This window comes from Oryctolagus cuniculus, chromosome 11 (genome assembly GCF_964237555.1).
Source record: "Oryctolagus cuniculus chromosome 11, mOryCun1.1, whole genome shotgun sequence".
NCBI classification, from domain to species: domain Eukaryota; kingdom Metazoa; phylum Chordata; class Mammalia; order Lagomorpha; family Leporidae; genus Oryctolagus; species Oryctolagus cuniculus.
This window is the reverse complement of record NC_091442.1, coordinates 92163077-92188519: the sequence shown is the minus strand read 5'-3', so window position 1 is coordinate 92188519 and position 25443 is coordinate 92163077. Positions and strand designations below refer to the sequence as shown.

Here is a 25443-nt window from a genome sequence, read left to right as displayed (position 1 = left end):
TTATTTTTTTTTCCAAAATGTAAATTTATTTGTATTCACACCTAATCTTCCAGAGGTGTGTGAACAATTTTTCTGCCATCTCCCATCATTTGCACAAATGTCTGTCAAGTGCAAATGTAATTTAAAGTGAGGTGAGTAGTTCCTCTCTACACGTACCTTTGTCTTCTCGGTGCCTGTCAGGGTCTGGGCTTTGAGAACGCTCATCACCGAGGTGGGAGCTGTGCCGAGGGTAGGCACCAGGGAGAGGCAGAGCTTTCAGTTGCCTATTTTCTCAGTCTCCTCCAAATCTTTCCATCTTCTTATTAAAATGCTCCGTATTATGTTCAGGAAGTTGACGCTGTGCTTGCCATCAATCATGCTCACAGCCAGGCCCCTCTTGCCAAGGTGGCCAATGCGGCCGACCTGGTGCAAGTAGGTATCACAGTCCGGGTTCCCATCCTTGTCTTTGGGAAGATCAAAGTTGATGACGACAGACACTTGTTCAACATGGGTACCACAGGGACACATCTTGGTGGTCACCAGGGCCTTCTCTTTGCTGTCTCGGAAGCATTCACTCACAGCGACCTTCTCCTCCAAAATCATTCTGCCACTCATCACGAACACCTGGTCTTCTTTTGCGAGCTCTGCAGCTAACTGGCTGGTTGTTGTGCAGGTGTGGCAGAAGAGCATGGCCTGAGCAATGGTGATGGCCCACACAGGTGGCCCAAGGCCTGCAACTTTGCATCTCTGTTGTTGCGCAGGGCATAATGCTTCTTCATGGTGTCCAGTGTCTCTTCCTCAGGCTTTAGTTTGATATCTTTAGGGTCTTGGACCACTTTCCGGGCAAACTTCCATAGAGAGCCTTTGAAAGTGGCAGAGAAAAGCGGCATCTGGGAATTCCTGGGCAGTGTCTTCAGGATGCAGATGCTCTCATCCTGGTGGCTCTGAGCAGCTGTCATCACATCAGCCTCGTCCAGAACAAACACTTGAATCTTCTGGAAGTCACCAGACTTGAGCGCGGAGCACCAGTCCAGGACAGGCCCTGGGCTGCCAATGACAATCTACTCACCCATCTTCTGACCACTTTCCAATTATTGCCTCGAATAGCACAAGCCAGCTTCAGTTCAGGATAAAATCTGCCCATCTGCTTAATCAGTTTTCCTGTTTGAAGGTCAAGTTCACATGTTGAGGAGAGATGGAGACACCAAGGGTACCTGTAGGTTCTACTTGGCTGAGCATGGTTAACATAAAGGCAACTGCTTTACCAGTACCAGACCAAGACTGAGTAGTTAAGTTCTGTGGGGGTTCAGTAGGCATCAAAGGCAAAGGAGTCTCTTGTGTCTTGGATGGGTGGTTGAAACCCTTGGCACAGACTCCCTGGATAAGTTGTGGTATCAGCCAGAGCTCTTTTGAGACTTCGCTGAGTAGAGTGAAATTGGGATCCCACTGCAGGACTTCCACTTGATTTGTTTTGTTGACAAGACGCTTCTGATCAGCTTGTCGGGCAAGGAGTGGGCAGTTCTGACCTCTTTCTGGTCTTTGTCTGTGTTCTCTGCATTAGCCTTGATCTTGGCAACAGCACCATTGGCATCTGGCTTGATTTTCTCTTTTTAAGATGCAAGATGCTCAAGTCAGCCATGGGCAAGGTGAGCGGAAACTGCCCCATGGCTCGACCTTGGACACAGCCTATAGCCGTGGCCATCACAGCTCATCACTCACTACAATGAGCACTGGCAGATGTACAAACGTATGAGAGCTGTAATGCAGCAGCATAAGACAGAGTGAGTGGGACTCTAAGTAGCATCCTGTGGGGACCCAAAGGAAGCAGTAATGTTATGTTTTTATAGGAGGGTAGGCTCAGGAAAAAGATGATTTCACATAAATATATTTTAATGTAAATATGTTTTCCCAGGTTTCTCTGTGTGGAAGTTGGAAGAAGAGAGGAGCACAGGCATTCATGGCTAGGGGAAGAGTTGAGGCAGAACCTCCAAAGTGTGGGTGTGCATAGTTGACTGAGATAGCGTGAGGACTGGCCCAGGGGAGCTGGGTGGTTGACATGAGATAGGGTTTGGTTTGAGGCATTTTGAAGTGCGCTTAAAGTGCACCTTAAAGAAGGTTTGTGGTATATGCTGGGTGGCTGCTGTATATTGGTGCATCTTATAGTAACCTAGAAAGCTGCTGAAAATAGGCAGATTTCTAGTATCCACACAGGATCTCAATCAGAACCTCTGGGGTGGGTCTGAAAATCTGTATGGTTAATAAGTCCCTTCTGGTTCTTAGGTGTTTATTGGCAGCGCACAGGGTGAACAGGTGGCAGGAGAGGCCCAAAGTCAGACAGGAAGGTAGGTGTAACTGAAATACTGTAGAAGGTGTATGAAGAGGGCGGCAGAGAGGCGGGAGCCACGAGGACAGACGAGGGGATGATAAAATACCCTATGAAGACACAGTTCATGGGATTTGAGAACTAAATGTTGACAGAAATGGGTCATTTGGTCTTTAAAAATGTGCTAATGCTTTAGTGACCTAAATTGGTCTGGTATTTTCCTGTTCATTTACTCCTGCACTTTGGAGCAGCTGAATGAGGGGTCTTCAGAAAGTTCATGGAAGTGGATATTGTAAAAACACTATGCACTTTTTCAAGTCTTATTTAATTAAAAACTAAAGGGGGTGAGAGAGAGGAGAGAGAGGAGAGAGAAAGAGAGAGAGAGAGAAATGAGTTAATCTTCCATCTGTTGGTTGACTTCTCAAATGTCCAAAACAGCTAGGCCTGGGCCAATCCAAAGTCAGGAGCATGGAACCCCACCTGGGTCTCCTACATGGGTGACAGGGACCCAGGTACTTAAAGTATCCCCTGTAGCCTCTCAAGGTGTGCTTTAGCAGGACGCTGGATGGAAAGCAAAGCCAGGACTTTAAACCAGGTACTTAGATATGGGATATGGGTGTCCCAAATTGCGACCTATAAAATGTGCTACAATGTCCACCCCTCAAATTTTTTGGAACTGAAATAAATGTATCATTTAATCCCATTTCCCCAGGAGCTCTTTGAAGTATCCGCATATCAAAAAGAATTCCTCCACCTGTATGGGAGCTGCCAAATACATTCAGTTCACATGCCATACAGTAATGTGAACACTAGGTGGCGCATTTGTGCTGCACCTGAATTTCTGATTTTGCAGGCAACCGCCAAAAAATGCCTTTTTTGTATTCAAGTGGATAAATTCAACTTCTGGCTTATTAGGAACCTGGAAAAGGAGAACTAATTAAAGACCAGTTTGCCTTTGCTAGTATTTGGTCATCAATGATACCTTGTAGGTTGTCAAACATTGATTTTGCTTGTGGCTTCCATCTGTGTGAACAATAAGCTTGCAATTTGAGGAGGTCCCTAATAATCAATGCAGCAAGCAAAACTATGTGGACTCAAGTAGGTTTGAACCTCTAAGCTTTGGTTGGTTGTAGAAGTGAGGAAAGGAGTGGGCATTTAGCATAGCCATTAAGGTGCCTCCTGGGACGCCTACATATATTCATATTGGAGGGCCTGGATTCATGTCCCAGCACCACCAATCCCAGTTCCAGATTCTTGTTAATGTGTACCCTGGGGCATGGTGGGTCAAGTAGTTTAATCCCTGCCGCCACAGGAAAGACCTGGATTGAGTTCCAGGGTCCTGGTTTTGGACTTGGCCCAGCCTTGGCTTTGGTGGAATCAAGTAGGATGATCTCTCTCTCTTTCTCTATCTCTGCATTTCAATTAAATAAATAAATTTTTCTAAAAATTTTTTAAAGGTGAAGGAAAAGGAAAGAACAAAATTAAATTATGAAAAAGATCAATGGAAGGGGAAATTGGGGTAAGAATTGAAGACTGTGGAATAGGAACAAAGAAGGTCCTACTTTTTAAATTTTTGTAAAACTATTACAACTTTGGCTAGTATACAATATTTTGAATATTTACAATGTGTTTGCCATCTTGCAAAAAAAACTTCATGACTTATGATTAGCAGCAAATTCTAGAGACAGACTGCTGGCTGTCTGAACAGCTCACTCTGGTACTTTTCAGCTGTGTGCCATAGGCAAGTCTCTGCACATCAATTTTCCTTTCTAAAAACATGATTTATTTATTTTTATTTATTTGAAAGGCAGAGTGAAAGAGAGAGGAAGAAACAGAAATCCTGAATCTGCTGGTTCACTCACCAGATAATCACAACAGCCAGGAACCAGGAATTCTATCGGGGTCTCCCACGTGGATGGCAGGGGCCTGCAGACTTGGGCCATCATCTGCTGCTTTCCCAGGCACATTAGCAGGGAGCTGGATCAGGAGGGGAGCAATGGGGGCTCAAATTGGCACTTGGGATGCTGGAGTCACAGGCAGTGGTTTAACTTTCTGTGCCACAGTATGTGGCCCTGCACACGAATTTTCTCATGTGTAAAGTGGAAATGGTAATAGTATCTCTCTAATAAGAGTATTATGAGGATTAAATGTCAAGATCTGTAGGACACCTAGAAGAATGCCCTGCATGTAGTGAGCACAGCACAGGCAGATGACAGGTTTTTTTTGAGCTGAGCTGTAGGTGATGGAAAAATAGGTAATTTTATTTATTTGAAAGACAGACCTACAGAGAGGCAGAGAGAGAGGGAGGTCCTCCATCTGATGGTTCACTTTCCATATGGTCACAATGGCTGGAGCTGCACCAATCCGAAGCCAGGAGCCAGGGGCTTCTTCCGGGTCTCCATGTGGGTGCAGGGGCCCAAGGACTTGGGCCATCTTCTACTGCTTTCCCGGGCCATAGCAGAGAGCTGGATTGGAAGTGGAGTAGCAGGGACTTAAACTGGTGCCCATATGGGATGCCAGCACTGCAGGCAGTGGCTTTACCCGTTACGCCACAGCGCTGGCCCCAAAATCATGTTTTTGTTTTTGTTTTTGTTTTTTACAGGCAGAGTGGACAGTGAGAGAGAGAGACAGAGAGAAAAGTCTTCCTTTTGCCGTTGGTTCACCCTCCAACCGCGCTGATCCGATGGCAGGAGCCAGGTACTTCTCCTGGTCTCCCATGCGGGTGCAGGGCCCAAGTACTTGGGCCATCCTTCACTGCCTTCCTGGGCCACAGCAGAGAGATGGCCTGGAAGAGGGGCAACCAGGACAGAATCCTGCACCCTGACCGGGACTAGAACCCGGTGTGCTGGCGCCGCAAGGCGGAGGATTAGCCTAGTGAGCCGCGGTGCTGGCAAAATCATGTATTTTTGATAACTGGAATTTAAAAAAACATTTTCTAAAGAACTTAGAGAAATCATTATGTTCTTAGAATTGTTTCTACAAATCACATTGACTATTAAAAACTAATTTAAATTAAAATTTTAAAGAAATTTTAAACTGAGAAAAATCTTAAATTATTCTTTTGAGCTAGTTTCTTTTTGTTCAAAGATTTATTTATTTATTTGAAAGGTAGAGTTACAGAGAGAAAAAGAAGGAGAGACAAAGAGAGAGAGTTTCCATCCACTGGTTCACTCCCCCAAATGGCTACAATGGGCTGGGTCAGGCCGAAGCCAGGAGCCTCATCCAGGTCTCCCATGTGAGTGCAGGGGCCCAAGCAGTTGGACCATCTGCCACTGCTTTCCCAGGCCAGTAGCAGGGAGCTGGCTGGGAAGCAGTGTAGCCAGGACCCAACCGCTGCCCATATGGGATGCCAGCATTGCAGGCACCAGCTTAACCTGCTACACAGTGCCAGTCCCTTGAGCAAGTTTCTCTCTTTTCTTTCCTTCCTCCCTTCCTATCTTTTGATTTTATTTGTTTTTATTTGAGCTACAGTCAGAGGGAGAGACAGAAAGAAAGGTCCTCCATCTGCTGATTCACTCCCCAAATGGCCACAGGAGCTTCTGCCAGGTCTCCCACATGGGTGCAGGGGCCCAGCACCGCAGGCGGATGCCTAGCCCACTACGCCACAGCACCAGCCCCCCTTGAACTAGTTTCTAAGTGTCCAACTTTTTCTTCCTTTTTTTAGTTAACCTGCTATGTCCAATATCAGACATATCATGGCTAAAAGAGATCTGAGGTCTTGATTACTCCTAAGATTCTAGTACTATTTTTTTTTTTTTGAGTAAAATACACATAACATTGAACATTCCATTTTCACCATTTTTAAGGCTAGAATTCACCGGCGTTGAGCACATTCACAGTGCCGTGCAACCATCACCACTATTTTCAGAACTTCATCCCCAGCAGAAACTCTGCACCCCTCATCAGTCAGTAACTCCCCATTCTCCCTTAGCCGCAGCTCCTTTCTGTCTCTGTACATCCACCCATTCTAGGTACTTTAAAGAAGTAAAGTCATCAACCATAATGTATTCCCTTGGCATAATGTCTTCAAGGGTCATCTATGTTGCAGCATGCATCAGAATTTCATTATTTTAGTGGCTGAATAATATCTCATTGAATGTAGTTATCATATTTTATCTATTCCTTTGTTGAATACTTGGGCTGTTTTCACTTTGGGGCTGTTACTAATGTAATACAAACATCTGAGTCCTTGCTTTCAGTATTTGTGGGCTATACCTAGCTGTAGACTTGCTGGAGCCACAGTGCACCATTTTACATTCCTACCAGCATCCAGTATTATGCTTAAGCATGCCAGGATTGTGTGTGTGTGTTTAATCAAACTTAGACTGGGAATAAGGAGCAAAACTTGGAGTCTTGCCAGAGTTTGTTGACAAATTGCTGGCATCAACACTGTTAAATATATCACCCCCTGGACTACAGCAATGTTTCTCAATGTACACAGCTGAGACTCCCATAGCAATCGTGTACGGAGCTTGTTAATCCGTAGAACCGTGGATCCCACCCTATTTACGAGCATGTTGCTTCAGCATCTCTGCGAATTGAGCCGCTAAATCAACATTACACATGCTAAAATATTAGCCATATCAATCTAGATGGTTGAGTCCTTGAAGGCAGGAAAAACATTTCAATCATCTTTATATCCCTCAGGGCCAAACATACAGGAGAAATTCAACAATCATATACTTGAATTAAAGTAACACTGCAATCTAAAGCTATTTCTTACCCGTTAAATTGTTATCTGCAGAACTTATTAAAGCTAAATGCAATCTCTAGACAACTAGAGAACCTGTAATTAAGGTGGTAGTATACCTCTCATTTACATAGAACGTGTATCTTACCAGCTGTGGCCTATCCCATTTTACATTGCCAAGAAACTTTATTGTGTATGTAATTTCAGGATTAAAAAAAAAAAAAACAAGATATTTTTAGAATTGAAAAAGCGGTCTCTGCATGACTTCTAAGATCAGGATCTAAGAATCAAGTTTATCATTTGGGAACATTATAACTCTTCCAACTTCTACAGTGTTACTGAACCAGAAATGATACTATGTGCATTGAAACCCTGTTGTATAAATAGTTACAGTTACCATTTGAGCTAATACGTTAAAACATGTTTCCAAGTCTTCCTAAAGATTTTAAATGCGCTGCTGGTAAATGCATTCCTGGAAAGCATACGCAAAGAAGCAGATAAAGAAACATACAGCCCAAAAGGTTAAGGAGATGCGGTTTATTCGTCCATTCATCTCCAGTGTGCAGCATTATTATCATGCGGGGCACTGTTTGGTAAAGAGATTAAACAAATTCAAATCTGTCCTCCAGGATTTTAGTTCCTTTGAATGTATTGAGAAGTAGCCAGCTGTTCCTCTTCACATCAAAACTCCACCGCCCTACGCCACGCCCCCTCTCCCGTGATAAATTACCGGGGACAAACTTGAAACCAACGAGCGCTGGCTCTTTAACATGTAATAGAACTCCGATTGCATCGATCACAGGCCTACAATGCCCTCGCTCCCCACTTCCTTCTCTTTCCAGGCGTCAAACCGAAAGGGAACGCCAGCATTAGTAAACAGTGGCTTAGGTGTACCGTCGCACTTGGCCCCGGAGCGTCCCGCGCAGTCGCTGGCAGCGACCCCTCCGCCCCCGACCCCCGCTCCGGCCTCGGAGTCTCGAGGCTCGGCTGGCCATGCCTGGAGCGCGGGGTTTGACTGGGCCGCCGTTGTTGTAGTGACCGGGAGGTGCTGCCGCTCCGAGCAGACGGTTCCGGGCGCCTCGCGGTTCCCCTTTTCACCCTCTCCCCTTCCCTCCTCCCTCCCGCCCCCGTTTCCCCCCGCCCGCAGGAGCCCGGCGCCCACCGTTCCCCCATGGCCTCCTCCCCGGTAAGGACGGGCTGTGGGGGGCCCTGGCCGGGGCTGGTCCCGCGGGTTGGGGGGCCGGGGCAGGGTCGCGGCGGCACCTGGAGGAGATGGAAGCAGGTGTCGGCAGCGGGGTCCTGAGGTGCTGCCCCCCGCCCCTGGCCTGGGGGGCGTCCGCCTCTCCCACTGTGAACCGGGCGGCCGGAGCGCCAAGCCCGTGTCGGGCTCCGCGACGCTCCTCTGCGCGTCCCAGAACTCGAGAAGGAGCGTAAGCGACCCCATGACCCCCAGAATTCTCTGAGGGGCTCCGTGGAGCGCCTGCGTCAGAATCACCTGGGACTTTTTTTTTTTTTTTTTTTTTTTTTTTTTTTTTTTAAGAAAAGTGCAAAAGCCCGGGCGCCTCCTTGCACCTGCGGACTGGAGCCGCGGCGCCTGGGAACGTGCATTTCAGATGAGCCCAACCCCACCTCAGGTCGTCCCTTAGAGGCGCCTGCTTCTGGGAAGCGGGATTGCACGATTTTCCCGGCGCTGCGGGACGAGCTGGCGCCCGGCGTCTCCCCGCGGGGCGCTGCTGCCGCCCCGCAACCCCAAGCCCGCGATGGGGGCAGGTTCCTGGCGTTGCGGCTGTGTGGACCGTCGACCCCCAGCCGCTGCACGCGGGGTCCACATCTGGTTTGAACCGTCGACAACTTTCCTTCGCAGGAGGACCCCGTTCTGGAGCGTTACTTTAAAGGCCACAAAGCGGCGATCACCTCCGTGGGCTTCAGCCCTAACGGCAAACAACTTGGTAGGTGTCACTGTTTTTATCTTGTGTAAGGAGACAGAAGCTCAGGTGGCCGGAGACCTTTCCTCCTGTCCCGGGCTCCCACGAGAGCCTCGGAGGTCCTCATCGGGGTGGGGGGTGGAGGGCGGCGGTGCCCGGCCGGGCCACCCGGCCCCCGGCCCCCGGCCCCGGCCCCGACCCAGACCCAGAGCCGCCCACCGGCGCGGGCTTGGCGGGCGCCTTTCGCCAAGTAACCGCCAGGAGGAGTGAGTAGGAAGGGGAGGGGTTTGTCCTCGGCCCGCGGAGGGTGGGGTGTTGGCTGGAGAGTTTGTGAAAAGTTCTGCGAAGAGCAGCAGGAAGTGGGCAGAGCGCGTCCGAGGGGGATCTCAGGTGCCCTCCGGGGAGCCCGAGGGGCTGTGAGGAGCTGCCGAAGAGCCGAGCGCCTGCCTGAAGGCAGGGACCTGCCGGGAAGTTCACCTTCCAGGCTGCCCCTGCGAGGTGGCGAGGTGGCGGCCGCTGAGCCCCAGCCATGAGGATCCGGATGGCCGTGCGGTGGACCTGGGCAGGCAAGAGCTGCCTGCTGCTGGCGCTCTTAACGGCGGCCTATATCCTCGTGGAGCTCTCGGTCTCGGCTTTCCAGTCGTCCCCCAGTGCCGGCCATGCCAGGGAGGGGCGGACGTCCAGGCGATTCGCAGATCTGGAGAGAAACGCCGAGGATTTGTCGCGCCCGCTGTATGAGAAGCCCCCGGCAGATTCCCAAGCCCTCGGGGAGTGGGGGAAAGCCAGCAAGCTGCAGCTCAGCGAGGGGGAACTGAAGCAGCAAGAAGAGCTCATTGAGAGATATGCCATCAATATTTACCTCAGTGACAGGATTTCTCTGCACCGCCACATAGAGGATAAAAGAATGTATGAGTGTAAGTCCAAGACGTTCAACTACAGGAGACTGCCCACCACCTCTGTCATCATCGCCTTCTATAACGAAGCCTGGTCCACCTTGCTCCGCACCATCCACAGTGTTCTCGAAACTTCTCCCGCAGTCCTGCTCAAGGAGATCATCCTGGTCGATGACTTGAGTGACAGAGCTTATTTGAAGACCCAACTTGAAACTTACATCAGCAATCTTGATAGGGTCCGCCTGATTAGGACCAAAAAACGGGAGGGACTGGTGAGGGCCCGCCTCATCGGGGCCACTTTTGCCACTGGGGATGTCCTCACTTTCCTGGATTGCCACTGTGAGTGTAATTCTGGTTGGCTGGAGCCGCTTCTGGAGAGGATCGAGAGAGATGAAACAGCCGTTGTTTGTCCTGTGATAGACACCATCGATTGGAATACCTTTGAATTCTATATGCAGACTGGGGAGCCCATGATTGGTGGGTTTGACTGGCGTTTAACGTTTCAGTGGCATTCTGTCCCCAAACATGAAAGGGACAGGCGGAAATCCAGAATTGACCCCATCAGATCTCCAACCATGGCTGGAGGGCTGTTTGCTGTGAGCAAAAAATATTTTCAGTACCTTGGAACATATGACACTGGGATGGAAGTGTGGGGTGGTGAAAACCTGGAACTGTCTTTCAGGGTATGGCAGTGTGGGGGTAAACTGGAGATCCACCCGTGTTCTCACGTGGGCCATGTGTTCCCCAAGCGGGCCCCTTACGCGCGCCCCAACTTCCTGCAGAATACTGCTCGTGCAGCTGAAGTGTGGATGGACGACTACAAAGAGCATTTCTACAACCGAAACCCTCCGGCAAGAAAAGAAGATTACGGTGATATTTCTGAGAGAAAACTGCTGCGAGAGCGGCTGAAATGCAAGAGCTTCGACTGGTATTTGAAAAACGTGTTTTCTAGTTTACACGTCCCAGAGGATAGGCCAGGCTGGCATGGTGCTATCCGCAGTAAGGGGATCTCTTCTGAATGCTTAGATTACAATTCTCCGGATAACAACCCCACGGGTGCTAACCTTTCGCTGTTCGGGTGCCATGGCCAAGGAGGGAATCAATTCTTTGAGTATACTTCAAACAAAGAAATACGGTTTAATTCTGTGACGGAGTTGTGTGCTGAGGTCCCTGAGAAAAAAAATCATGTAGGAATGCAGAATTGTCCTAAGGATGGATTCCCTATTCCAGCAAACATCATTTGGCATTTTAAAGAAGATGGAACCATTTTTCATCCACACTCGGGACTGTGCCTTAGTGCTTATCGGACACCTGAGGGCCGCCCTGATGTGCAGATGAGAAGTTGTGATGCTGCAGATAAAAATCAGTTCTGGAGTTTTGAGAAATAAAAGAGCACAACAGCACTTTCATCGTGAGCTGACAAATAACTTCAAGAAAGTCAGAGAACCTTCCAGGAGCCTCAGTGAAGATTGTATTTTATCTGAAGTCGCCCAGCGGTCATCTGTGAGAGCACTGGAGAGCTATGGCACATTTTGGTATATTACGCCAAAACTGGGTGCACAGAGTGCTGCTGTTTAATATTTCAAAGTGCCTTATGGGTTGTTCTGTTTAAGAGCTTTGTCAGTGTATTCTCTTACTTCTTAAAGAAGTCGACTGTGAATTGAGATACACAAAGCATTTAAGTGCCAGACTTAATATTAAAGAATGTAAAAGTCCAAATGAAATGAGATATGATTTATATTGATGGGTAAGTTTCACTGCACATCTCATTTTTTTTTTAAAGCAAAACCCATAGATGTGCAGTTTGAGCTGTTCTGTTTTGATGACATAGAACTTGAGTTTCTTTTAGCCAGCACATTAAGATTTTGATTTTATTTTTAATCTAATTTTTCTTTAATTAAGTAGAAAGTCAAGTTCTTAAGGAGAAAGGCTTGGCTTAGATATATGTGTCACTGGAAGAGGGCATTTTTTTGCATGTGAGTTTGGGGGTCTTTTTAAAATACAGGCATCTCAGAGAACTACCCACATCTGAATGAAATGGGGAGCTATTTACATTCCACACTTGGTAAACTTGAGCTGTTGGACTTAGCTGATCTTTACTCCTATATGTGAATACCTCAGATTGCTCTGATTTTGTAAGCTCTCCTCTCTGCTTGTGTGTAGGGCATTTCCGATTGCACTTCCTTAAGTTATGAATGTACTAGGTAGGGACTCATTCAGAACACTGTGCCTCCCTTTGTTAATGCTTAATCATTTAAAGTCAACACAATGGAGGCCCCTCTGAAGTTCTAACTGTGTTTATTGAAATGTGTGAAACTGAAAGTGGGCCAGGTTCTACAAAGACTGTGGAACTCTTTTTCTATAAGAGTTCTTGCTGATCAGGAAATCTAAGGATTTATCTTAAGAACACAAGGAAAAAAGGCCCACCTTGGTGTTGGTGAATGCTGCCTTCTAGCTTGTTTTTAGCCCCCAGCAGCCTGGCAGTTAGGCTGTTGCTAATGAATGAAAGACCAAATGAATGAATAGCTCAGCCAAGGAATGTGGCTTGGGTTGTCCTTTGACGTGTTCGCTCCGCAGTTTCCCCATCTGTAAAATCTGGGTGCTGGATTGGATCTTGTAGGTCCCTTCCAGCTCTGAAACGTTGGTTGTACATTCCACCCTCGTCAGATTCAGTCACTGTGCAGTGTTTGCCGCACTGTTTCGTGTCTTCACTTTTAAGATAGATAATGTTGAGCATTTGAGCAATGTGTTGAACAGTTATAAACCTGAGAAGAGAAATGGTTTGAAAAATTAAGTGAGCTGAGCTCACTTGAAGTGTTATTTCTGTGGGTGGAAAGTGTTAAATTGTTTGTAGTCCTTGCATTTTGCATTTTGACAATGTTGAGCCTATTTTGACTTTAAAACTCTAATTTTTTGACTAAGAATATAAATATTTCCTAAACTAAATAACTTGAGAAGCATACATGCTAATATTTTTTTTACTGGCTTCATACCAATGTTTTATCTAGAAATGATAAGGTTAGAATTAACTCTCAATTCACTTTGGTCTAAATTTATAAAAACTTTGCCATAGAGAATGAGTCCACGTTATTCAGAAGTAAAGCTGGTCACAGTGTTTATTTGATGACTAGGACCTTTGCCAAACTCTGAATTTAAGAAAGTTGTTTAGGATTACCATTTCACAACACAAAGTTGCTATGTAATCTTGACTGCTCTGCCTCTTAAAATGAAAAGGTATTGATGGTTTCTACAAGTTATCCAACAACCTTAAAGTTTATCAAAGAATTGTTCACATTCCACATAAAGTGTTTTTGGCCCTGGGTTTAATTTAGAAAGAATTAGTAATAATCCTATGAATTTTCCCAAAGAGATCCTCCTTACCTATCCTCTCCTCTTAGCCACTCTACTGTTTCTTTTCGTTGTACTTATTTTTTATTTTTCTCTTGTAATTTATTTTTTTGTTGTTCTTGCCAGCCTTTTGTAATATGGGAGAACTGAAATTGATGTGTTCTGGAAGTACTTTTTGGAAATACTTGATTTTGGTGTCCTGATGCCTCCCAAAAGGGAAGAGAGGCTTTTAAATCTACTTACTTCTCTATTTACCTTTTGTCCTAGATTGGCAGGTGTGACCCAGCAGTCGCTTTGGAAGAAGTTTCACGCTGGTGCTTACTTATTATCAATAATTTAGAGTAGCTAGACTGTTCACTTCCCACAGTAGTGTTCCAACACAGGAACAGACGTTCACATTTTTATTGGAACATAGCATGTTCCAGTTAATATCTAGAAGCAAATGTAATGCTACAAAAATATATTTTGATTCCTTAATTCTAATTTTTTGGCACCAAAGCTCTCTTTTTCTATAGACAATTAAAAATTTAAGTTAATTTACATGCTTAATAGTAGTTCTAGGAAAATATTTTGTAGACAAGTATTTCTCAACTTTAAATATTCACTATGTTGTTTAGCACTCGATTGACCAAGTAGGCGTTTCTAGCAGCCATTTTAAAAAGAAATTATAATCTAGTCATCAGAAGGATCTCTATAATTCAAAATAACTTATTTGTGAAAGAAAATTTGTTTACTTACCCAGCAATAGGTTCCTATATATTCACTATATTTTTTGGGAGTTCAGATTTTTCTAGATTGAAGATGAAATTATTTTTAAATTCTGTAGTCTTAGTTTAGGTCTCAATTTTAGTTAATAAAATATTTAGTTTTTACTTGTTTTTCCTTTTCAATTAATGTTTTAAGAAAACTTTTAAAATGAGCACAAAGAATGTTGAGGTTCAGATAAATTTCTTGAATGATGAATTTTTTTTCCTGTGTGATGAGTAACTTCCATCTTTTTTTCCTTTTGTTAATGGTATTTGCAATGTTGATTAAGAATATAAAATAAAATGTCTGCCTAATTATTTTTGCAAATGAATTCTGATTATTTTAGTCTTTGAGAACACTGCTTCTGTGTGCACACATAGAATAATAATAGAGGTAAGGTACACAAGATATTTTATGTAAAAAGTGATTCTTTTACTTATTTGACAATACACAGTAAAATCTATCAAAGTCAGGGTTCCCACATTATTTTGCAAGGTGTCATTAACCACTAAGTATTCTAAAATGTTACTAGTGCCATTATTGCATTATCTACTTGGGAACGACCTGGAAATGGTCAAGAGATCTCTGGGATCCATTGTGGCTACTGTAAAAGGAAGCAAGTGGGCACCTGGTCACATTAGCACCTGTTTCAGAACCCTGGAATGAAAACAAAAATGTCTGTCCTGTAAGCCATGTGATGCCATGCTTCTGTCCATTCTTGCAGTTTTCTGCCACCAGAAAACTCATTCTTTCTGGTGATTCCTGACACCCCCAGAGCCCTGCCTCTTTCTGGTGAGACAAACTGCCTGACAATGGCTCAGGTGTCTTAAAGCTGTATTTTGGATTTGCATAGGTAAGCTAAATATATTTTCACTTATCTCTTATTTTGTGGATACTTAAAAGCTACTGCAAAGATAGGCACTCTCTTACTAAGTGACTCTTGCAATCCTGTCGAAATCACTTCATCTTTCTGTTTCAGTTTCATAAATGTAAAGATTGGAAAGATCCATAGTGACAGCATATCAGTGGTTGCCCTGGAGGAGTTAGGGATAGAAGAGAATTCCTAATAGGGACAGGAATTTTTGCAGAGGTAGGGAGTGGTAAGAGAAAAATGTTCTGGAGTTAGTGACAATGGGTCAAGTGAAACTGTGAATTATACACTTTAAGAGGGTATGTTTTATAATATGTGAAGTCTATCTCAACTTCTAAAAGAACTTCAGGAAAAAATGGCTAGAGAATTTCAGGTGTGTCAGAAAAGATTTGTGTATACCTCTTTTCTCTGTGCACCTCTTTTCTCTGTGCATGGTAGATGTTAGAATGGGCCAGCAGGATTTATTATCAGTAATATTTGACTCACTTTGTGATTTTTAGAATTAATAAAGTTAGATATATTTGAGAGTACTACAAGAAGTTTGTGGAAGATAGAATTAAAGGATGTGTATTTTCGTTCAAAAATGTTTGAGATCCATGCATAGTTTTTTCATAATAGACATTTTCCATGAATTTTTTTGAGGACATCAAATGTTTTTTATGTAAATTATCTTTTAACTCCATTTTCCCTGTACTTTCTGGAGCACCCTCATCTGTTAGTCTCCCAACTTATTAGGTGGGACATAGAAATCACTTTGAAGATTTTCCTAAAATTTCAGACATCTCAATTTTTGTGGACAGGAGGTAGAGGTTATTGCAAAAGCTAGCTTGAGTTCCTAAGTTGTATAGATGTCCACAGCAGAAGTTGAGTAGAGGAGACCTCCTGACTTTCCAATAATTGGTTACTACTTTGTCTTGCATGCCAAACCTTATTACTCTTCCAGGCTGGGCTAGGAGATTTATCTACCAGAGGTCAGGTATGTCTTTGGCTGTCTGGTTACTGTCCTAACCTACTTATTTGCATTTGTCTAATTCTGTTCAGAAGAGGAAGTGCTCTATTTATTTAGTATTCCTTTATTTAATTAATATACTGCTGTGTGCCAGATGTTGTCCTATGCTCTGGGTATACATGCACAGGGTGAACACACAAATTTGCATTGTAAGGTGTTGTGAAGAGGTCATGGTCCAGTGGTGGAAGAAATAACAAACACATAAACCCATGTTTAAGTACAGTTTGATGAAACAAAACTGAAATGCTGTGAAGGACAGGAATGGAGTGCTTGGAGGGGTGATAACAATGGAAACATACTTAGACTAATGAGTGAAGGAAGACCTCTCCTTAGAAGTTAGATTTAGGGCCAGCGCTGTGGCATAGCCGGTAAAGCCACCGCCTGTAGTACCAGCATCCCACACGAGCGCTGGTTCACGTCCTGCCTGCTCCACTTCCAATCCAGCTCTGTGCTATGGCCTGGGAAACCAATGGAAGATGGCCCAAGTGCTTGGGCCCCTATGCCCATGTGGGAGACCTGGAAGAAGCTCCTGGCTCCTGCCTTCAGATCAGTGCAGCTACGGCCATTGCGGCCATCTGGGGAGTGAACTAGCGGATGGAAGACCTCTCTCTCTCTGTAACTCAGCATTTCAAATATAATAAATAAATCTTTTTTTAAAAAGTTATATTTAACTGAAAACCTGAAGGAAGACTTAGCTAGGTGAAGACTAGAGGGAAGGTAGCATAGACAAAGACTAAGAGTAGGAAAGAGCTGTTCATAGATCAGGGAAATCAAAGAATGCCAGAATGGGCAGAGCCTGGTAAGCAAAGGAAGAGAAAGAGATGAAGTTGCAAAGGGAGGTAGAGGTGACTGGGACAGGACCTTGGAGGCTATATTGGCTTAAATGGCAGCCCACCAAAAGATCTGTCCATGTTCTAATCCCTGAAACCTGTGGTGCAACATTATTTGGGGGAAAAAGTCTTGGCACTTGTAATTAAGGCTCTCAAAATGAGGTCATCTTTAATTATCTGGATGGCCCCTAAATCCATCCACAAGTGTCTTTGAGGAGATAAAGAGGAGACCACATAAAGCCAGAGGCAGAGGTTGCCGTGGTGTAGCCCAAGCCAAGAAATCCCTAGAGTCACTACAAGCTGGAGGAGGGAAGGAATGGGATCTCCCCTCGGGGCTTTAGATTTTGGACTTCTGGATTCCATATCTGTGAGAATAGATTTCTGTTGTTACAGGCTTTGAAATTTTTGTTGTACTTTTTTTTTTTACAGCAGTCATAGGAAACTAAGATTATAGACATTTTATTCATTTATTTGAAAGGCAGAGTTAGAGGCAGAGGGAGAGAGAGAGAGAGAGAGAGAGAGAGAGAGAGAGAGAGAGAGACACGTATTTTATCCGTTGTTTCACTCCCCAAATGGCTGAGCTGATCTGAAGCTAGCAGGCAGGAGCTCCTTCCAGGTCTCCCATGCGGGTGTAGGGGCCCAAATACTTGGGCCATCTTCTACTTTCCCAGGCCATAGCAGAGTGCTGGATCGGAAGTGGAGCAACCAGAATGTGAACCAGCACCTGTAAAAATATTTTAAGATTTTTTTTTTCTCAGAGTTGAGAAATCGTTGTCTGCAGCCTTACCACCTTGAACACACTGATCTCGGAAACTAAGCAGAGTCCGGCCTGGTTGATAATTGGATGGGAGAAATTGTTGAAGGGTTTTAAGTAAGGGGATGAAATGATATGATATCTATCTCAAAAGATCACTCTGGCCTTCTGGAGATTGGATTTTTGATAGGCAAGTCACTTAGGAGCTATTATAGTAATACTAGCAAGAAAAAATGATATTTCAAACCAGAATAGTAGCCTTCAAACTTCACTGGTGGCCTGGACAAAGAGAAATTTGGAAGGTATTAACATATAAGGGTATATCAAAAATGCTTTTAGAAAATGGAACTAGAAGATGATTTTGGTGCAATGACATTTTGAAATCTGCATACTCATGTGTGATATTTAAGGTCATGGAAGTGAGTGAGATCATGTGAGAAGAAGTAGAACAATGAGAGCAAATGGCCCATGTTTGAGTCCTGAAGATCTCTACCCTTTAGATCAGAAGAGGAGATTACAACAAAAAAATCCAAGTAAGAATAATCAGGAAGATCAGAGGAAAAGCCAAATTCTGGAGTAGGGTAGAAATGTTGAAGGAGGAGGAGAAAATACTAGTCATCGGAGATTGTGGGCAAGGGAAACTAATGAAGAGTTGCATATGCCTTTTTGTTGTTGTTAAGATTTATTTATTTATTTGAGAAGCAGAGTTAGAGAGACAGAAAGGTCTTTTATCTGCTGGTTCACTCCCCACATGGCTACAACGGCCAGAGCTGAGCCTATCTGAAGCCAGGAGCAAGGAGCTTCTTCCTGGTCTCCCACTTGGGTGCAGGGGTCAAGCACTTGGGCCATCTTCCACTGCTCTCCCAGGCCATCTGCATGGCACTGGATCCAAAATGGAGCAGCCAGGACTCAAACTGGCATCAATAAGGGATGCCAGCACTGCGGGCAGAGGCTTAACCCACTATGACACAGTGCCAGTCCCTGGATATGCCCTTGAAGTGTGGAAGAGCCATGTGAAATTAGCCATCATGAATTTAGAGTGTTTCCAACGTGGAAGGAGTCGGGGAGATGTGCAACACAAGGAGTCTCAGAAAAGGCAGAATGAAGGGCCGGCGCCGCGGCTCACTAGGCTAATCCTCCGCCTAGCGGCGCCGGCACACCGGGTTCTAGTCCCGGTCGGGGCACCGAATTCTGTCCCGGTTGCCCCTCTTCCAGGCCAGCTCTCTGCTGTGTCCAGGGAGTGCAGTGGAGGATGGCCCAGGTGCTTGGGCCCTGCACCCCATGGGAGACCAGGAAAAGCACCTGGATCCTGGCTCCTGCCACCGGATCAGCGCGGTGCGCTGGCCGCGGCGGCCATTGGAGGGTGAACCAACGGCAAAGGAAGACCTTTCTCTCTCTCTCTCTCTCTCTCTCTCTCACTCTCACTGTCCACTCTGCCTGTCAAAAAAAAAAAAAAAAAAAGGCAGAATGATTGGAATTTTTCCAGGCAAATCTAGGCCCTGTCCCTCTCCGCAGGCCTGAAGTGTTCCTCACCACCTCAGTCCTTGCTTGGCTGCCTCCTTGTCCTTCACACCTCCACTTAAAATGCCACTGATCACTCTAAGTTAAGTATGCCACCCCCACACAGCATTCTCCTTATGACTTTCTGCTTTCTGTTTCTTGTCTGAGGCACAATTTAAAATGATGCATTTGCCTCACTTAGGATATATTTCCATGCATCTGCACTTGAATTAAGTGCCTCATGTAGAGATGTTGTTTCTTAGGACCCCCCTCCTTCCTTTATTCCCCTCAATGTCTCACGTGCTGTTGGGGTCACAGATCTGTTGAAAGAAGTAATGATGGTAATAGGAATAGAACATAGAGGGAGACTGCACTGAAGTAGGTGAAGCCAGACAGAAAATGAGCGCTGCTTGAAAGGGCTCGAGAAGCTTGATTTCCCCAGCAGAGCCGAGGTTTAAGTAGATGAGGAGGAGGGACTTTGAAAGGAGGATGTGGATGTCATCTAGTGGGTATTCTCTGGTAGCTTTGGGAAGGGCAAGAGTGGTCAGCTAGTGGTGGGTAGGGGGCATATCCAGAGCTGTGACAGTTTGCAGAATGATGGATGGCCACAGAGGCTTAAGGCTTAAACTACTTTGATCGTGACTGTAGGAAACTGAATGTGAGACACTGTGGATCTCTTTGACGGGGTCTGTAGAGGCGTGTGTTCTTTTTATTTGAAAGGCAGAGTTACACAGAGAGAGACAGATCTTCCATCTGCCGGTTCAGTTGCCAAATATCCATAACAGCAGAGGTTAGGCCAGGTCAAAGTCGGGAACTTCATTTGGGTCTCCCATGTGGGTGTCAGGGGCCCAAGCACTTGGACTGTCTTTCGCTGCTTTCCCAGCTGTATTAGTAGGGAGCAGGAATGAAGTGGAGCAGCCAGGACTCGACCCAATGCTCATAGGAGTGCTGGCATTTCAAGTGGTGGTTTAACCCTCTACACCACAGTGCTGGCCCCTGAAGTGTGAGTTCTTGGTATCACAGGATGGAGTTGGGAGGTGATGAGAAGGAAGAAAAGTGTAGCCTGTGAATTGTTATCATACCTTTTTATAGATGCAAAAACTGAAAGTTCAGTAACTTGCCCCAAACTGTATACCAGTTGGCAGTTGAGCCAGGCAGTTGAGCCTGGTTTGGAGTCTGATTCCATAATAAGTTTGCTGAAAGTTCTTTGTCTATTGTGGTTCTTGATGAAAACCCATGTAGTAGCTTTTTTGAGTATGTCTTGCTTAGCTTACAAAATCACTCCCAAGTAGTAAAGTAATTTAGAATACACGGAGACTGCAGTATTTCTTGAATTTCAATGTGTATCTGAATTGAAAACCTTGTCAAAAATTCATGATCCTGGGTCTCATGCCAAACAATGTATAATTGACCAGAAATATGCATGTTTAACAAGGCCCATATAATTCTTTTTTTTTTAACTTTTATTTAATAAATATAAATTTCCAAAGTACAGCTTTTGGATTACAGTGGCTTTTTCACCCCATAACTTCCCTCCCACCTGCATCCCTCCCATCTTCCACTCCCTCTCCTATTCCATTCACATCAAGATTTATTTTCAATTATCTTTATATACAGAAGATCAATTTAGTATATACTAAGTAAAGATTTCAACAGTTTGCACCCACACAGAAACATAAAGTGTAAAGTACTGTTTAAGTACTAGTTATGGCATTAATTCACATAGTACAACACATTAAGGACAGAGATCCTACATGGGGAGTAAGTGCACAGTGACTCCTGTTGTTGATTTAGCAATTGACACTCTTGTTAATGGTGTCAGTACTCACCCTAGGCTCTTGTCATGAGTTGCCAAGGCTATGGAAGCCTTCTGAGTTCGCCAACTCCGATCTTATTTAGACAAGGTCATGGTCAAAGTGGAAGTTCTCTCCTCCCTTCAGAGAAAGGTACCTCCTTCTTTGATGACCCGTTCTATCTACTGGGATCTCACCCACAGAGATCTTTCAGGTTCCCACCCCCCCACCCCCAGGGTGTCTTGGCTTTCCATGCCTAAAATACTCTCATGGGCTCTTCAGCCAGTTCCAAATGCCTTAAGGGCTGATTCTGAGGCCAGAGTGCTGTTTAGGACATCTGCCATTCTATGACTCTGCTGTGTATCCCACTAAGGCACACATAATTCTAATAGAGATAATCTTTAAATCCCCTGTGCTTTAAGAAACATGGGCTTATTGGTTGGAAGTCTGGGCTACTGAGTCTGATAGAACTGGGTTCTATCTACATAGATGGTTTTCCATCTATATGACCTTGTCAAGTTGCTTAACTGCACTAAGCCTCATTTCCTCATCTACAAAATAAAAATGATATTTACCTACGCTATTTTGAGGATTAATTAGAATGCTTGTGAAATCATAATCATGAGTCCATAAATGTTTGTGTTGTTATTGCCAGACATCAAAGGCATGTAGTATTTGAAAAATTATATTAAATTTCTCTAGATTTTCATGAACAAAGATGAGTTTTTAAAGGATTTACAGTTCCTTTAGACTTTTCTTAGACTAGCAAGATAATTACTTAGTATCATCTGGAAAGAAAACATACTTAATTATTCCCTCATGCAGGGCCGAGAAATTTGAAGTTAGTAATGTCATACGTTATATTACTGTTCAGTACTTGGATAGGACAAACTAATTCTAACACTCTTAAAGTATTGGAGTTTTTCTAGTTCAGATTAAAATACTCTCTTTTTATTGTGCATCTAGGTTTATAGATGTGGATGTCTGGGGATTATTATACAGCACTCCTCATAGATTGCTTTGGAAGATTTTCTTGTTTGTTTTTCTCTGAAGAAGGCAGGCCAGTGTTTCTTTTGTGCTCCAGAAATCCAGCATGAACCTGGAAATGCTGTGGAAAGTACTAAATCATGGTGTCAAACCAGAAAGCCAAGATTAACCACAGTATTGGATTTTTTTTTTTAGTAAGATATAATGAAGGTAGAAAACACATAGAAGAATTTCTGAAATAATTGAAAAATTCAAGAATTTTTATATGAAGGTAATTTGCACTATTAGGATTCTCTTGAGTTTGGAATGAAAAGGCTGGTTATAGTTATCTAAAATACTGTATTGTGAACATAGACCTAGTTAGCAGGTTCTAAGATATATACTCTTTTATCCAGCCCTGCAATGGTTCTTCCAGGAATTTATCACACTGATATATTTACATCTGCCAAAAATGATGCAGGTACATTTCCATATCATTTGTAAAAGCACAAGAGTGTGCACAATTTAAATAAGGTAGACTGGTTAACCAAATTAAGGAATAACTATACAATAAAATTCTATACAGCTTTTAAAAAGAGTAAGGCAGATTTCTGCCTCCAGTGATGACAGAGTAATTGGTAGCAGAAAACAACTCTAAAACATAAGTAGCAACTGTTTTCATGCTTTGAGCTACAAGGAGTGCAGAACTGTTCCTTGCAAGAAGGGAAACAGAAAATGAGCCCCATGATGACCTTGGCTTTAATTCTCGGGGTTAGGGGTGCTTTTAGTGCTGCACAGCGGACTGGTAGATCCTACACAGGGCGAGAGCCTGGCTGAGCTGAGGAGACTGACCTCAGAGCCCTGGGCTATGACTGACAGAGATGGAGTTTGTGGTTGGAGTCCTCAGATGTTCTTTGGCTGAGGGCCAAATAGCACATGTGCTTAGTGGGAATCTGTGAGACTCTGGGGGGATCTCTTTCATGGTGGACTAAGAATGATGATAAGAGTGACCATGCAGGGGTGCCTGTCACTAGATCTCTAGGTGTGGCAAAGAGGAGAAATCTCTCTGAGTACGTCCAGACTGTTAAGACACCAGAAGGATCATACCTTAGGAGTGAGTCCTGCACCTGAAATAAAGGGCATGCCCTAGAACTAAGTTCAAATCTCAAGTAGACCCGCCCTAACAGATTAAGATCAAGTATGACAAGACCAAGAAGGAACCACTGATACATTTAATTGTCTCCCAGAACAAAACAGAATCCTGAACTCTAGTTTGTGGGATTGCTTTTTTGCAGTGGTATCAGTGATTCTGAAACTACTGATGGTCCATTCCAGGTTTGAATAGAAGCATATTGAGCTTAATGAGAGAGCAGGGTTTCTTACAGTGGGAGAAGGAGTTACAAATATGGAAGACAAGAGTGTACTTCATGGGTAGGTGTTAATGGCACAGTGGGTTAAGCGGCCTCTTTCAATGCTGGCATATCAGAGTGCCGATTTGAGTCCTGCCTATTCCACTTCTGATTCAGCTTCCTGCTAATGCTCCTGGGAATGCAGCAGATGATGGCCCAAGAACTTGGGTCCTGTCACCCATGTAGGAGATCGGAGTGGAGTTCTGGCTCTTGGCTTTAGCCTGGTCCAAACCTCCCTGTTGAATCTATTTGGGGAGTGAACCAGTAGATAGGTCATCACTCTCCCCTCTGTCTCTATCTCTCCATTTATCTCTGTTTTTCTGATTTTCAAATGAATAAATAAATCTTGGGGGAAAAAAAAAGGAGGGGCTGGCGCTGTTTTGCAAGCAGGTTAAAGCCCTGGCCTGTAGTTTTGGCATCCCATATGGGCACTGGTTCTAGTCCTGGCTGCTCCTCTTCCAATTCAGCTATCTGCTATGGCCTGGGAAAGCAGTGGAATATGGCCCAATACCTTGGGCCCCTGCGCCCGTGTGGGAGACCTGGAAGAAACTCCTAGCTGCTGCCCTCAGATCAGCGCAGCTCCAGCCATTGTGTCCATCTGGGGAGTGGGCCAGCGGATGGAAGACCTCTCTCTGTCTCTACCTCTCTCTGTAACTCTGTCTTTCAAATAAATAAATTTTTTTTTTAAAAAAGAAATGTATTCTGTAGTGTTACATTAGAACTTGTGGCTTTTAGTGTCTATGTCTGTATATACACATATATATATGGCTTTGAATAGCTCATTCCTTAGTTCTGTCCACTGAGATTTGTTTATTTCTTACTTGTTAGATCTTTACCAACACACCATTGAGAAAAGGTAGTGCCCAGATCTTGGTTTCCAAATACCATTCTCTACTGGTACCAAATCAGAGCTTCTTGAAGGAAAAAAGGCCAGTTCTTAGGCACAGGCAGGGAAAGTACAACCTTAAAATATCTTGCAATCCTAGAAAGTAAGGGAATGCTCAAAGAATAATAGACGTGTCAAAAGGACATGTATTGGAAGGTGGACTTTAAGGGGCTGTCACTAACCAAATCTGAAACAGTTTGAGTCAAAATGAAAGACAGTTATGGATTGTAACCCATTAAATGAAACAGTCTGTTACTCCACAGTAATATAAATAGCTGAATGAGTAAATAACATAAAGGATGCTAAAATTAGCATGTAACAGATGAGGAAAAGGATATTTGAATAATTTTAAAGTATTGCTCCGTCTCTTCAAGATATTTTATTAATTACAAAGGAAAAAATACTAACTTTACATGGTGGATATCATGTAAACTAAGTGATCAAGGATAATATCACCAATATTAGGACAAAGAGACATCTTGTATACTCTAATATGATGTGCTAATAAAACTACAACATAATCCTTTCAGTAATGTATATATTGAATTGAATCACAAGGAGATATCAGAAAAAAATTAAGGAATATGGTATCAAAATAACAGACCTGCAGTCTTCAAGAGTATGAAGGTCCAAAGAGACAAAAGACAACCTAGGAATATTACCTAGTTACAAGAGACCAGACATGCTGCAATTAATGCAATACAGGTGCTAGTTTCTGATAACTACCTTATGTAGTTTCTCTGTAAGCTTCTAATTATCAAATTAAACTTTACCAAAAATAAAGGAGGAAAAAAAAGAATAAGGTCAATGTAGTAACAAAACCTGATCTCCGATAAATTTTTTTTTAAAGATTTATTTGGCTGGTGCCGTGGCTCTCTTGGCTAATCCTCCGCCTGTGGTGCCAACACCCCAGGTTCTAGTCCCGGTTGGGGCACCGGATTCTGTCCCAGTTGCTCCTCTTCCAGTCCAGCTCTCTGCTGTGGCCCAGGAAGGCAATGGAGGATAACCCAAGTGCTTGGGCCCTGCACCCGCATGGGAGACCAGGAGGAAGCACCTGGCTCCTGGCTTCGGATCGGCACAGCACACAGGCCACAGCACACTGGCTGTAGTGGCCATTTGGGGGGTGAACCAGCGGAAAAGGAAGACCTTTCTCTCTGTCTCTCTCTCTCTCTCTTACTAACTCTGCCTGTCAAAAATAAATATGTAAATAAAGATATATTTATTTTATTTTAGAGGCAGAGGCAGAAAGAGAGATACCATGATCTTCCATCTGCTGGTTCACTCCCCAAATGGCTGCAACAGCCAGAGCTGGGCTGATCCAAAGCTAGGAATCAGGAGCTTCTTCCAGGTCTCCCATGTGCATGCAGGTGCCCAAGGACTTGGGCCATCTTCTGCTGCTTTCCCAGGCCATAGCCGAGAGCTGGATCAGAAGTGGAGCAGCCAAGGCTCAAACTGGCATATTTTATGGGGTGCTGGCACCTCAGGCAGTGGCTTTACCTGCTACGCCACAATGCCGGCCC

The 25443-nt window shown here is 44.2% G+C and overlaps 2 protein-coding genes and 1 pseudogene across 9 annotated transcripts in view; 2 read left to right on the top strand and 1 right to left on the bottom strand.

The window, feature by feature from the left end:
• Nucleotides 1-161: 161 nt before the first annotated feature.
• On the bottom strand, nt 162-1798 carry LOC138844406 (ATP-dependent RNA helicase DDX19B pseudogene; annotated as a pseudogene).
• Nucleotides 1799-7859: 6061 nt separating this feature from the next.
• POC1B (POC1 centriolar protein B) overlaps nt 7860-25443 on the top strand; it is a 117770-nt gene continuing 100186 nt past the window's right edge. For 4 of the 8 annotated variants that reach the window (XM_017342011.3, XM_008256874.3, XM_017342010.3 and 1 more), the window contains exons 1-2: nt 7860-8178; nt 8857-8941. In XM_017342011.3, coding sequence (XP_017197500.1) covers nt 8164-8178; nt 8857-8941 — 100 coding nt within the window. In that variant the 5' untranslated portion in view covers nt 7860-8163. Of the gene's footprint in view, nt 8179-8494; nt 8942-14639; nt 14759-25443 lie in introns of those variants that run through there. The other 4 variants (XM_070052685.1, XM_070052687.1, XM_070052686.1 and 1 more) reach the window with 4 other exon arrangements.
• Nucleotides 9222-14232, top strand: GALNT4 (polypeptide N-acetylgalactosaminyltransferase 4). Its single transcript, XM_008256873.4, has one exon. It carries the CDS (start codon nt 9447-9449, stop codon nt 11196-11198), a length of 1752 nt encoding a protein of 583 aa, XP_008255095.1. The 5' UTR covers nt 9222-9446; the 3' UTR covers nt 11199-14232.

What these genes read in the sequence shown, in the direction of transcription:
- GALNT4 (XM_008256873.4), top strand. Translation starts at nt 9,447, where the DNA reads ATGAGGATCCGGATGGCCGTGCGGTGGACCTGGGCAGGCAAGAGCTGC.